Source organism: Typopeltis vanoorti, chromosome 7 (genome assembly GCF_054136105.1).
Source record: "Typopeltis vanoorti isolate ZY-2024b chromosome 7, IOZ_Tvanoo_1.0, whole genome shotgun sequence".
NCBI lineage: Eukaryota > Metazoa > Arthropoda > Arachnida > Uropygi > Thelyphonidae > Typopeltis > Typopeltis vanoorti.
In genome coordinates this window covers 65,313,271-65,328,556 of record NC_143555.1, presented here as the reverse complement: position 1 = coordinate 65,328,556, position 15,286 = coordinate 65,313,271, and the positions used below count along the sequence as shown (strand labels likewise).

Below are 15,286 nucleotides of genomic sequence, written 5' to 3'. Positions count from 1 at the left end.
TTATGTGATATTCGGAAGTCACTTGTTAGATCTTTTAATATGTCAGATTTTAACTTATCTGCCATTATCGTGCATACATACATACTGAACAACAACTGACCCATGCCAGCTTCCACGCTCTGCATGTTTCCTTTTTTTTTTTTTTTTTACTTTTGTGTAACAGTTCCTACATGTTCGGTTATAATGGATAAATTATGTTTATCCATTATTATATTTATTTGTTCTTTCTAACCCAGAAAAAACCGCTTGCATATGTGGCGAAAGTAGTTAGTTTAACTATCTTTATTATCATGATAACTCCATTATCAGTTATCTTTTGTTGCATTTGATTTTTGGTCAAAAAATTTACATGCTCATCTTAAGAGAAAGAATGATTATGGAAAGATAACTGTACTCAGTACTGATAGCAGGAAAGTGACAGAAGCAAAAGAAATAGTTGAGTAACTAAGTGATCACTTTGTAAGGGTATATCATCCAGGTGGTGGATTTGTAGTTACTGATGTGATGGAGATTAATGTGAGAATTGAGGTAGATGAACTATAGGTACTCAATATATTGAAAAATATCAATTTGGATACAGCAGTATACCTGGATGGTGTGTATGTCAGCTCATGTGCAACAAGAATGTGAAAGTGAACTGGCAGTACCTCTGACAAAGTTGTTTAATTTAAGTGCCAGCTCTGGCAAGGTTCCAAGGAGTGGAAAGAGGGTAAGATAGTTCTGTTACATAAAGGTGGCTCCAAGACAGAAGTAGCAAATTACAGACTAATTAGTATCTTTGGAGTGGTGGTTAAAGTATTGGAAACAGTTAAAAGTAAAATTCAGGAATGGGTCAATAGGAATATGATACTCTGTAGGGGGGGCAGCATGGATTTGTTAACACGTTCGCTGCCAACTACGAGTATACTCGTAGTTGGTAAACCAGCCACACAAGCCAGCTATGAGTATACTCGTATGACACTTACCGCCGGCAATGAGATTACTGTACTGACCTTGAAGAAGTGAAAATGCTTGGCTGTGGAGCTAGCATCAAAACTGTGTATTCTCATAGATGGTATATGCTCTGCACAAGCCAACTATGAGTATACCGTATGACGCTTACCGCTGGCAACGAGATTACCATACTGAACTTGAAGAAGTGAAATTGCTCGGCATACAGGAACAGACTATGCTGAAGTAGCGTGGCAGTGAACGTGTTAAAGGGAGGTGCTGCCTCCGTATTTATTTACATTTTATAATACGGTAACAGCGGGATTGGATAAAGGAAATGGCTACACTATTATGCTGCTGGACTTTGCAAAGGCATTTGACAGAATATCACATGGAAAATTATTATATAAGTTATTGAGCAAATGGGAATGGATATGAGGTTGGCACAGGTAGGAAGCTGACTGATACATCCGAGGAATGGAATCAAGGCAAATGAAGGTGCTCTGTACTAGGACAACTACTCTTTAATTTGTATATTGATATAGCTGAAGATTTGAGTGGTGGTGTGTGTGTGGGGAGGGTGTTGAATTGTTTGCTGATGATGCAAAACTGGGGAGAGCAATAGTTAATAAAGGTGATATAAATATTTTTCAGGATGATTTAAATAAATTGGTAGTGGGAGGACAATGGTTGTCAATTTAATGTTGCAAAATGTAAGGTATGAAAACACTTTGGGGTAAAAAGATTACATATTTCGCATCATATTGATGGTATTAGATTACAGGAAATTGATGAGGCTAGGAATCTGGGTGTGATGGTGGATAGAGATTTTAAATTCAGAGGACATATTGCAAGAGTTGGAAAATCGACTCATCAGATTACTTGGATGTTGAAGAACACTTTAACCAGTAAATATAATGAGGTTATTATCCCTCCTTATAAGACTGTGATTCCACCACATGTTGACTGCTCTGTGCATAGATTTGGTCACCTGCATTTCTACAGTGCTGGCAGGTGACCAAAGGAGAAGATTATGAAACGAGTAATCAAGTTCATGATGGGTCTATGGAATATACCCTATGGAGACAGATTGAAGGTGTGGGTTGCAGAGTTTAGCTGACAGGAGAAAGAGCGGAGATATGATAGAAACTTTTAAGTTACTAAAGAGATTCTATAAGATTCACACGAAAGAAATTTTTCAATACATGGGAAATAAGGGGAAAATAAAGGATCATACTTGGAAGATGTCTAAGAGTGTAGTTGTTAAGGCTGTCTGTGGACTAGGTTCTTTAGTTGGAGAGTGGTGAATGAGCAGATTGTCAGAGGTGGTTGTGAGGCCCCAGAAGATACCTATCATACATCTTTAATATCAATATTATTATTATTTGACACCTTCAGGGAGTCCAAGGACTCATCGAGGGAGGGCACCTGCTCTACACCTCTGTCTCCACCACTCAATCCTCCAACTGACCACAACTATACCAACATCATCTACTGCCGACCACCACCAATAGTGGTATTTCCACAGACAATCACAGATATCCATGCCCACGGATGGATTTGAGCCCGCAGCCTTTTGGGCAGAGAGTGGATACACTAACCACTCGGCCAACCAGGCTGGCATATGAAAGATGTATGATAGGTATTGTGTTAATGGATAGTGAGGGTCTTCCACGATGAGTCTTTTGACTCCATGGAGTACCCATATAAATAATAATAATAATAACAATTTTGTTCAGGCCAGTTAGGAGTTGTGAAAATCAAATTTTCACTTTAAGACCAGTAGTTGAGAAATTTTAGGAATAACAAAGATTGAAGTTTTGTAGATCTGCAAAAAAGGTATGTGATAAGGTGTCAAAAGAAAAGCTATTATTATTATTATTATTTAGGTCTCCAAGGAGTCAAAAGACTCATAACGGGAGGTCCTTCCTAGGAAACACAAAGTCTATCATACCACTCCTTAAACTCATTGACCGTATTCAAAAACCCTACAATTCTGTAGCATAAATAGAACATTATATAGAATAAACATAAGTTTACTCTATATAATCAGCAATTAGGATTACAGTGAGGTCAGTTAAATGATTTGATGTAAGATAAAGACAATCTCCATTATTATTCATGAATATCACATCATGAAAGAAAGTAACATTAAACTTGATATCAGCATTGGAAATATATTTAACTAAGCTCCTAGCTGTATACAAATGTTATATTCTTAAATAAATCCAGTACAAGTCTTCAGGAGTCTTTTAACTAAATAACTACTGTAGCAAGGTTTTATGAAAAATCAATAGTAAAAAGACAGACTATGAAAATAGGCAGCAACATTTAAAACATGATATAAATAGAGAAACTGATAGAACAAGCAAAGTATTTTCAACTATTTAGGCACACATTTTAGTAAAAATGGCAAATTAAATGTGAATCTAATCTTTTAAGATTTTTTACATGTTTTGTTGTTAAATTAAATTTGGAAATTCATAACAAAATAACAAAGATTATATATGTGGAAATAGTTGTATATTTTTATTAAACAAAGATAAATTAGCCAAAATAATAAGCTAGCAGTACACAAGAATGTTTAAGGATGTAAAAGTTGGGATAGAAATAAAGCAGGCAATCGCGAGAGATTACAGATGTGAGATTCTAAGAAAAATTAGGGCAGTGTACAGATCATAAATGGCAGAAATGCGAGCTGAGCTGATTCATGATATTATGTGGTAATGTTAAATTGTGAATGAAACTATGTTGTGTAATTTATTTTTTTTCATTCACATTTAACATTGCTTATTATGTATTAATCATAATTTGTATAAAGATTATTTATTGTTCCTTAATTAAGGATTACTATTTAAATATTTATTCTAAACTTAACCTGCTATTAATTTATTAAATAATATGTGTAGAAATTTATGATAACTTAAATATATATATGATGTAACGAAAAGTATTATTATAATTAATTCTATATGTAATGAAAAAGCTGAATAAGTAGCTCAAATATTCTGTTTATTCTTATTTGTGAAAATTTAATGTTATGTAATCACTTATGTAAGAGTAGAGCGTTGTATTACATTAGCGAAATATTTACGTTCATGCGTTGTCATGGAGACGCATGAAATTAACAAGCACGAGTCGAAGAGTGCGTGACCTTGGAACCAAAAAGGAGAGGAAAGATATTACATAGAGAGATAAGATTTTTAATTAGAGAGAAGAGAGGAAGTTTTTGCGGAGCGGGAAGGAAGGTAGGATACAAGCAAAGGAAGCGGAAGAAAATTATAAGTTCTCTAGGGCAGAAATTCATGAGAATAGTGTTTAGAAGTGAGCCAAAACATAGTGAATCATATACTTAGCTGCAAGTGAAATCAGCTGTGGTTATAGAGGAAAATTGATGTCGTAATCGGATAAATAAAGAACTGGACATTCAATGGGAAATCCTGATTATTATTATTATTATTTGACACCTCCAGGGAGTCCAAAGACTCATCGAGGGAGAGTGTGCCAACAGCATCGAACGATTGGCCCCTTCCAACTACTAACCTCGCTCAAACTTACTTAACTGAGCCATTAGTAGCAGAGGCTCTACCAATCGACCAACCTTTGCCGGCTTCTTGGATTACGTCTTAATTCTGTGTTGCCCTGAAAAGAATATAATGAACTTAACTTGTTGTAGAAAAGTAAACAAGGAAGGATATCAGTACCTTATTGCTGTTTTTTTAGAGTAGTGAAGCACGATTAACAGTAGTTCAGTTAAAGCGTTGGAGAATTTTATTTAATGTGTTCCGCTAGCTGAATTAAGTTAATTCATAAGTGTACTCGCAATAAATTGATGTATTGAAGATTGTATCTGGTAAGAGTAGTCATACATGTTTGTTTATTCTAACATTAACTATAGCGTATCTTCGAAGTTCAAGGTCCGAAATAAGATTGCTTGGAATAATGTCTACCTTGATTAGTGCCTGCTGTGAATTTAAATATTAAGTACAACTGATAGATGTGTGCAGACTGATCAAATGAGAAGTTTTGTTTTATTAACTTGAATTAAGAAATTTATAATTTTGAAGCAGTGAATTGTATGTTAAAGTTTAGAACATTGAATTGGAATGAGTGACTTAGCAAGATGTATTAAGTTATTTGTATTGTTTCATTTAAAAGTAGAATTCATGTATTTGCTATATTATATCGTATATTAAATGTTTTATTTTGTTAATCTAAATATTGTGTTTGCCTGAACTCCCTTTTATTGCACCATTCATAAAAAAATTCGAATCTTGCGGGTGCCCCAAGTAGAATAATAATAAATGATTCGGCCTAATGAGAAGACTGCTAACTTAATTAAGAATTGATCCTACTATTTTATATAGACTAATCTAAAAATAGGGTGGCGCAGTATAATTATAAATTTCTCTACTTTTGGATCGGTGATCAATTTGCGATTAAGTGTTATATTGATAAGAGTGATTTGAACCAAGATGGCAGATTTAGAACATTACATGAAAATAGAACGTCACGACAGTAGCACAATTGGAAGAACAATAGGACATTGCACCCTTCAATTGGAAAAGACATGAGTTTGATTTTTGCCATTATGAGAGGAATCTTTATATGGGCTTTTTCATTTGAAGGTGAGTTAGCCAATCTCATATGGAGGTAGCAGGGTTTTTCCCTCCTGGAAACTCAGATTTTTGCCTGCATACAGGCAAATCAGCTAACAGGACACACAATTTACAAATATAAGATACTATTGGTGGTGGCAGTAAATGGCATTTTTTTTTATTTAATGGTAGCTGTGTGTAGTAGGAGGTTTAAATAGAGGAGGTAGTGAGTTGTTGTGAAGTGGTGTGTGTGTGTGTGCCCTCCCACAGTGAGTTCAAAGCAGTGACAGCTTGTGGCGTGAAATCGTGGGGGTGCTGCAACTTTCGAAATATACATACACACTGTAAGTACAGTGTATACGTGTTTGGATAAAATATCAGAATTATGGTAAAAATTAAAGAAAAAATAAATATGAAATAATATTGTTTATTATCGATAAAATTACAGTTTGGTATAATTCAAAATTACTTAAAAATAAAATATATTCTTCTTGTTTTGTTTCGAGTGAAAAGGTCAATAACTTTTTCCTTGATGTTTGTGTGACTATTGAAGAATTTGTAGTTCACTTACAGTCACTACTGTCACAGAATTTATTTCTTGAGGTTGCATTTCTGAGGTCATAATTGTCAATAACCCCAGTAATGTTCTAAAATAAAAACTATAGCAAATATTATGTCTTTAATTGTAATGTCCAAATATTTAAAGAGATGGAGTAAACATGATAAGCACTACAAACACTCTACTAGTGGCGCAAACTGCATATAAACAACAGTGGAACTGTGTAATGGACAGTGCTGCATTATGCTAATAGCTCGCATATCACTTGCATATGACGTGCATATGCTTGCATGCATAGCAATATGACACTGTGGTGAACTCGCCCTCCCAAGTGCTACAAGATCTATTTCTATTATTTTTTATACAAAATAAGAGAATTGTATAGGATTGTTGATGATAAAATTAAATATCACAAGCAAATATAAATAAATTAATAAATATATTTATATATCGAGAAAAATTGGGGGTGCTGCAGTTCCGCAGTGCCTATGCATGAGCCACCTCTGATTCAAAGATTCCTTGGGGATATCATGTAATAAATAACTCGAGAGGAAAGGCTTGCAAAACAAGTGTTTAGTGCCACGATGACAGGATAAAGACCCAAAGGGTGACCAAGATCTAGGTGTATTGATGTAATTGAAAGTGCTTGCTTTAGAAGACTGAAATGTTAGATGCAATATTTTAGTACAATATAGGTTCAAGTTTAAGTGAAGATGACAAATTAAATATGGAATAGGCAACAAAATAATCAAAGCTGTATGGTTTTAAGTAAGTTAAATACATTTATTTGGAATAAGTGAATCCAATCAAAACATTAAATTAGCTGTATACAAGATGGTGTTCAAACTAAATTTGATTTATGGATCCAAGAGTTGGATTAGACACAAAATGGTATTAATTGAAGAATAGGGACTACACATATGAGAACTCTGAGAAAATTAAGGAAATTAAGAGAAGGTGAATGGCAGAAGCATATTAAAAATGAAGGTGTTTAGTAAGGAACTTGATGTTAATATTCAAGAAGTAGTGATCTAAGGTATTATTATTATTTTTACTACTACTACATGAGCAACTCCATGGAGTCCTTAAATTCATTGAGGGAGGCCCTGAACATTATGCCAAGCACTATTCAATATTTGCACAATATCTGTCATACTTTGAACTGATTCACAGACAAGACACCTACCACAAACTTTGGCAATGTATTCTACTCATTCACCACTCTCAAAGCAAAAAATCTAGTCCTGACATTCCTGCTAATTAACTCTTGCTCAATTTCCAAGGTTGGTTCTACTTCTCCCCCCACCAAACCTGTTCAGAAAAATTTCCTTTATATTAATCTTGTAGAAACCCTTTAGTAATTTGTATGTCTCAATCATATCTCTCCTTTTCTGCCTGTCAACCAATTTCTGTAACCCACAAATCTTCAACCTGTTCTCATAAGGTGCATTCTATAGACCTGCCATAATCTTGACCACTTGCCTCTGGATCCGTTCTTGACTGTTGTGCATAGATCTGGTTACCTAGGTTTCTTGGAGATGAGGAGGAGGTGGTGGTGGAGAGGTCCTATAAAGAGGTATAATAACCTGCTTACCTCTGCTTGTCAGGGTGTTCTTCAGTAACCAAGTAATCTGATGAGCTGTTTTAGACTTTTGCAATGTGCTCTCTAAACATGAACCCCTTATCTACCAACACTTCTAAATCCCTGGCTTCATCAATTTCTTGGAGTACAATTCCATCAGTATGGTACACAGCTGGTAATCTTTTCACCCCAAGATGCATAACCTTACACTTTGCCACTGGTATCCATTTTCCTTTGCCCATACTACCAATCTCTTTAAATCACCTGCGCAATTTTAACATCATCATTATTGATTGCTTTACCTAATTTTATATTATCAGTAAACAACTGAATAGTTCCTTTCAGATGATTTCTTGTATCGTTAATGTGCTCATTAAATAGTAGTGGGTCCAAGAACAGAGCACTGTGGCATGCCACTAGTCACAGGCCTTCTACTGGACTCTACTCCTGAATAAAGTACTGTCTGGCATCCGTCCATCAACCACTGTCTTATCCACTTCACCATCTTATATCCATCTCCATGTGCTGCAATTTATTGAGTACAATTGCATGTAGTATCCTTTCAAATGCTTTAGCACAGTCCACTAATATCACTATAAACTACTTACTCAGCTGTTGCTATATTATAAAAGATGAGCATGACCCACCCTTCACAAACCCATGTTGCTCCCCATATTCATCTTCTCCTGTACCTTGACCAGGACTCTTGAGATGTTCATTGATTGGTAATTTGCTACCTCAGTCTTGGATCCTCCTTTATGAAATGGAACTATTTCCCCCTCTTCCAACCCCTTGGGACCAACATAGAGTTGAGACTTAATAGGGTCAAAGGCACTACCACATCCTTAGTAACTTCTTGTAAAACTTGAGCTGGTATACAATCTAATCCCATAGCTGTATTCACATCAAGATTCTGTAATATCCTATGCACCTTCAGATCATTTACCTCTATTTCCATGTAAGTCCTTGCCTGTCTTGTTACTACAATATCACCACCAGGATGATATACTCTTGCAAATGGTTCACTTAGTAATTCAACTATTTTGTCTGATTCAGTTACCTCCCAACCATCTGCATTCATTAAAATTATTCTGCCTTAAACATTCTTCCTGCTACTTGCAACTGAAAGAACTCTGAGTTTGCCTTTGGCCTGTACTGCTAATTTCTTCTCATACTTTTTTTTTTCCTTCCCCATATTGGTCACCCTTCTGGCCTGTGCTTTGTATTGCTAATGTGCCTGCTGGTCACCCTTCTCTTTGCATTCCCTCCACAAACTTTTTTTTTTTTTTGTAGCCCCTGCTTAATGATGGTATTCAGCCACTTAACTCCCACTTGATTTATCTTCCTGACTAGGTGTGCAGTCTATACAGTCTGCTATTACTTTCCTCAAATACTTCTTTACCATCTCCTATACATCGCATGAGAAAATGCCATACACCTTGCAGTTTCTCATGCGATGGTTACCAGTCCTGTAATTCCACATATATCGCCTATTAACTGAAACGTTCATAGGATTAGCCACCTCCTAGGTCAAGACCATATGATCACTCTCACCAATTGGTGTTGATGTGGTCATCTTGGTTCTAGACAATTTCTCTGATGCAGTTACAAGATCTAGCATTCTCAAACCCCTGTAACATTCCGCCTCTAGTAATTATACCTTAGTAACTGCATAAATTCCATTTCCTTCCTCCCATGTGTCCTTTTCTCCTTCCAGTCTGTGTTCCCATAGTTGAAGTCCCTATAATAATTACCTTCCCTCCATTTGTTGCACTTATTTGCTAATGCATGTCGTCTACATCATCCTCCACATCTCCTGATCTATAGCAGCAACCAACTGCATATTTTGTTTTCTGGCCTCTTTCTCAGACCAGATGGCCTCAGAATCACTATTTTCACTGGTTGCAATTAAACTCCCACTCTCTTGGGTTACATTTCATCAGCTATCATCAACAATAACCCTCCCACTAATCTTATCTCTATCCTGCTTGAAAATATGGTATGGTGCAAAAAAGAAAAAAAGTATGAACTTCATCACCCCCTTCAGTACACATGCTATGAGATGTGCCATTCAACTGTATGCACATTAATAGAAGAGCATGTGTAGAGTTTACACCATTACATTTAGCTGTAGCAATGGTGTTGATGTCGGAAGAAAAGATGCTTATTATTGAATATTATTTTCGTTTATATGGAGTTAGTAGAGCAAATGGTTCAAGCCTACAACATGTTTGTAAGCAGTTTGCTCGTCATTTCCATAAATGTGCCCCAAGCAGTAATGTCATCATTGCCTTAACTTAGAGGTTCCAATGTACCAGAAGTGTTCTGCTGCAATGCAAAGGGCATTCAGGGAGACCACAAACTATTAACACAAATGAGAATTATGGGTGTATGCTGGAGCAAGTGCTACGGTTTTCGAAACTCTGTCAGTTCCGAACAGTGGTAAAACTTGGAATACTGAGGCAATCGATACAGAGAATCCTTAAGGTGCTAAGTACCTTTTCTGGTGGATTTGGGTTTAATAGCAATGGATTACGCTGCATGGTGGCAATGCTGTGCACACATGCTGGCCAATGTCTATGAAGATGGATGCTCCATCTTCATGGCCAACAGTGGGCCACATGTGGCCCCATAACATGATTTTGTGCGGCCTGCAGCAGGATAAAAACTATATTAAATTATATGTATTATCATGAAGGTGGATGCTCCAAGAGGAGGTGAGAGAATGTGTAGGCAGGAAGGTAATGGGATGATCAGGGATCAAAAGGAAACAGATGGAATTGCAAAGGGTTCTAAAATGAAGAAGCAGAAAGGGAAATGGCCCCAGTCCAGCATGGAGAGATCACATCGAGTGAGTGGTATCAGTGGAACGAGCTGTAGATCCAGAAATAAGTTGTTGTGTTTGTATACCAATGCTAGAAGTATAAGAAACAAGGCGGATGAAATGGTTGCACTAATTGCGTCTGTGCACCCAGAGATTGTCGCAATAAGTGAGACATGGTTAGATGAGGATGACATCCTGACAGGAATAGAGATGGAAAGGTATGATGTGTTTCATGAGGATAGAAGGGGTAAAAAGGGAGGGGGAGTGCTATTGATGATAGAGAAAGAGTTATGTCCATACAAGGTAGAGATGCAAGAGGGAAATGGGGCCAGTGGTTTTGAGGCAGTATGGTGTGAGATAGAGGTGAATAGAATCAAATACTTGGTGGGATGTTGTTATAGACCTGGTAATGTGGATGGTGGTGATAGTGAAATGTATAGTCAAATAAGCCAAGCAAATAAGAAAAGGGTGATCATTATGGGTGATTTTAATTATGGCAATATAGACTGGAATGAAGAGATAGCAACTGGAAGTAAAGAAAATGAGTTTCTTGAGTTTTTGAGGGATAACTACCTCAGACAGTATGTAACAGAGGGCACAAGAGGATTAAGGGTCTTGGATTTGGTCATCTCATCGGAGGATGTAATTATCAATGAGGTATCAAATCATCCACCAATTGGTGAAAGTGACCATGAGGTGATTACTTGGGTGGTTGCCAGCAGTGCAAGGACCCCTGTGAAAAAAGGGTATATGTGGAACTACAAGGGGGGGGGTGATTATGAAGAGCTCAGGAGACAGCTTGCAGGTGTAGCATGGAATGAGGAGTTAGCTGGAAAAGAGATCAATGCAGCTTGGGGGATTTTCAAAAAATATTTAGTGGATGCAATGTCTAAATGTATACCACGGGGTGAGAAGGTTAAATAAGTTAGGTGTGAGATGGATGAATAAAGAGATTAAGCATGCAATACAGAGAAAAAGGGCATTGTGGAAGCAGCATAAGAGAAGTGGAAGTAACCAATTTCATGAGTCCTACAAAGACCAGACAAGGAGAGTGACTTGGTTGGTGAGAGTAGCTAAAGAGAGGTATGAACAGCAGTTAGCTAATGAAGCTAAAAAGAATCCTAGGGAGTTCTTTCGATATGTAGCCAGCAAAAGAAAGAATGATTATGGAAGGATGACATTGATTGGAGGAAATGGTATAAAGACAGCTGTTGCAGAATGTGTGGTGGAGATACTTAATGAGCAGTTCATAAAGATCTTTCAATCTTGTTAATGGGACTTCATGGAGAGATTAAGAGCAGTTGATGATGGGGAGGAGAGACTGACTGTAAGTGAGCAAGAGGTGTTTGGGGAGTTGAGTAAACTAGATGTAAATAAGGCTGTGGGACTTGATAATATATCACCGCGTATTCTGAAGGAATGTGCCAGAGAGTTGACACCTGCCTTGACGTATTTTTTTAATACGAGTCTTGCACTTGGTCAAGTCCCTAAAGAGTGGAAGGAGGGCAAGATTGTGCCACTTCATAAAGGAGGTGATCGAACTCAAGCATCAAACTATAGGCCTATCTGTGTGTCAGGTGTTGTGGTTAAGTTGTTGGAGAAGCTTGTGAGAACTAGGATCCAGAGTTGGGTTGACAACAATGGTATAATCTTTGATGGACAGCATGGATTTGCTAAAGGGAGGTCGTGTTTTAGTAATCTACTTACTTCTTACAATAAAGTGACCTCTTCCTTGGACAGAGGAGAAGGATACACAGTAATATACTTGGATTTTGCAAAAGCTTTTGATAGAGTACCTCATGATAAGTTGACAGTCAAACTAGAGCAGATGGGGTTGGATATTAGATTAGTGCATTGGATTGGAGACTGGCTATCTGATAGGTATCAACAAGTTGTGTATGGGGGTGCAATATCCAGGAAAAGGAAGGTCACTAGTGGAGTGCCTCAGGGATCTGTTTTAGGGCCATTACTATTTAACTTGTATATTAATGATATTGGCGGAGATTTGAATGGAGATATTCAGTTGTTTGCAGATGATGCAAAGTTGGGATGAACCATAAAGAGTAGTGAAGATGTTGTGGCCTTGCAAGAGGACTTGAATAGATTGAGTGATTGGGCAAGCAGATGGGGATGCGAGTTCAATGTTGCAAAATGTAAGGTTTTAAAATTTGGAAAACAAAGATGGGATGCAGAATTTATGCTTGGTGAGAATATATTGTTGGAAGTGGAGGAAATAAGAGATCTGGGGGTGATAGTGGATAAGGATCTAAAATTTAGGGGACACATCGCCAAAATTGTGAAGACAACACAAAGACTTCTGGGAATGATGTGGAGGACACTGATGTGTAGAAGTAGGGAGGTTCTTGTTCCATTGCATAAGGCTTTGATTAGGCCACACATGGACTATTGTGCCCAGATTTGGTCACCTGGTTTTCAGCAGGATGAAGAGATGTTGGAAAGGGTCCAAAGGCGACTGACTAAGGTAGTTTCTGACCTCTGGAATGTCGAGTATGAAGAAAGATTGAAAAGATGTAATTTGCAGAGTCTAGTGGAGAGAAGGAAGAGGGGAGATATGATCGAGACCTACAAGTTGGTAAGGGGTTGTTATAGGATCAATGGTGGAGAAGTTCTACAGAGAATAGTGGGAGATCAGGGGAGAACCAGAGGTCATACCTGGAAACTGTATAAAGAGGGTGTGAGTAGGGGAGTGAGAGGCAGGTTTTTTCCGTGCAGAGTTCTGAATGATTGGAATGCCTTGCCTGAGAGTGTGGTGTCTGCAAGGAGTTTGAATGTGTTTAAGACCCGGTATGATGAGATGTGTGTGAGATAAAAGGACCTCCTAGATGAGTCTTTGACTCCATGAGGTCTTGTTTAATAATAATAATAATAATAATAAGATCCATCTTTCTTTCTTCCATAATGTCTGGTTCTCGGACGAAGTTCATTTCCATCTAAGATCATGTAAACAGATGAACTTACCTACAGGTTTCTTAAGACCTGAATTTGTCCAAGAGAAACCTTTTTGCAGCCAGAAGGTCACCGCATGGTGTTCTGTTTCCAGCCATGGCATACTTCATTGAAGAGAGAGAGGTGTAACCGTGACCTTGAATACTGAATGCTACATTGAGAATGTGTTGGTTCCATTCATCCAGGATTTTTATATTTTATATACTTTTATATCTCTATTTATGAGCATTTCTGGTTGAATATCATCTACTTCAATTGCCATTTTACATTTCAGGCATCACATATGATGGCAATGTTTTTGTCTTCTTATGACTTTTTTTGCATGCTTTTACACATTGCTTAGCTTTCTTACATTTTTCTCTGTTTTCTCTCAGGTCACTTGCTTACTGAATTATTTGTCAGTAACTTTAAGTATGATTTCTTCTTTCTTTGGATTGCCTCCTTAATTCTTTGATCTCACTATGAAGTTTTGTTATTTTTATCTTTGCAGATAATTTCACCACTTGTCTCTTTGGCTGAATCAGTCGATATTTCCTTTAGATTTTGCCACTCATTCTCTTCTGACTGATGTCAGAAGAGAATGAGTGGCAAAATTTTCAGTCAGCTGCCATGCCAAAGTGTTTCTATGCCCCTGCTTCCAATTTTTGATCATTAAGTTGTGAGTTTATATTCTGCTGTAGGCATGAATGTCTGGAGGTGTTGGATGAATTTCATTGGCTAATATGTGACTACTTTTTGGAGACCTTAAGTGGCATAAAAATGTTTCATGTGCAGTTGGGTAAAATTCATTATTGCATCCATTGTTTAATCATAATGTTACACTTTGTATGATTTTAATAACTTTGCTTTATAATATTTCCAAAAAAAAAAATTTTTTGTAATATGTGGTGTTAGCTTTATTTTAATTGATTATAATCATGGATAAGATAATCTTAATTTTTTTATTAGACAAAAACTGAACTGGAAGAAACTCAAAAAGCAAACAATTTGAGACATCAGACATTGGTTGAGGAACATAGAGAAAGGTTTGTTTATACAGAGATCACTTACATTATATTATACAGATGATGTATTTTCTGTGATTAATTATAAAGTAGTGCTTATTTACTTTACACTTTATTCTGCTACCATCATCAGAAAAGGACTGACATATACTTATAGAAAAAACAATACACAAAGCTGAATAAGTTATGCATTCAAAAATGTTATACCTAATAGCTGCAAATTATGGGATTCTATGGATTAACCTCTCTCTCTTTTAATTTAAATAACTTTCATGCCTTGCACATGTAACAAAAATTATGTAGAATTTATTCAAAATCTCCAATATATTTCATCCAACATTATGTGGACATCATCAAGGAGATAGACCATTAACTACACTCAAAATGATGAGTCATAAATTATGCATATAGATGCACGAGGTGCTCTTGTGTCTCAGTTGCAGCTGAAGTATATGATATTACACTTATTCGAGGTCAAAGGAATGATTGTAGTAAGTTGCATAGATAAAAAAAATATTTAAAATAATTATTCATTTTAAAAAAACTTATGAACAGTTAATGGTGATCACTTCCCAAAACTTGGATAGTGTCATACAGTCTGATAGTTCAGGTTCAGATGATTTCTTAAAGTTTCACATGTTTCAAGGAAATAACAATTGAATTTAAACTTGCTGGAGTGAAGAAGTTTTGTATGGTTCCAAAAAACTGTGTGTGTAGGGTCAATAGCATGAGAAGCAAGGCCAGACTGGTCAGATTTCAAAAATGTAATATTAATCTTGATGTTCTTCAGTTCTAATCAAGGCAGAATGGCTAGACTTTCCA

General features: G+C 36.6%; 1 protein-coding gene across 3 annotated transcripts in view; it reads left to right on the top strand.

Annotated features, from left to right (window-relative positions):
- The window catches only part of LOC150104737 (uncharacterized), a 216,193-nt gene that overhangs the window by 95,073 nt on the left and 105,834 nt on the right, over positions 1-15,286 (top strand). For all 3 annotated transcript variants that reach the window (XM_090395318.1, XM_090395316.1, XM_090395317.1), the window contains one exon: positions 14,409-14,485. In XM_090395318.1, the coding sequence (XP_090251444.1) occupies positions 14,409-14,485 (77 nt within the window). The remainder of the gene's footprint in view (positions 1-14,408; positions 14,486-15,286) is intronic.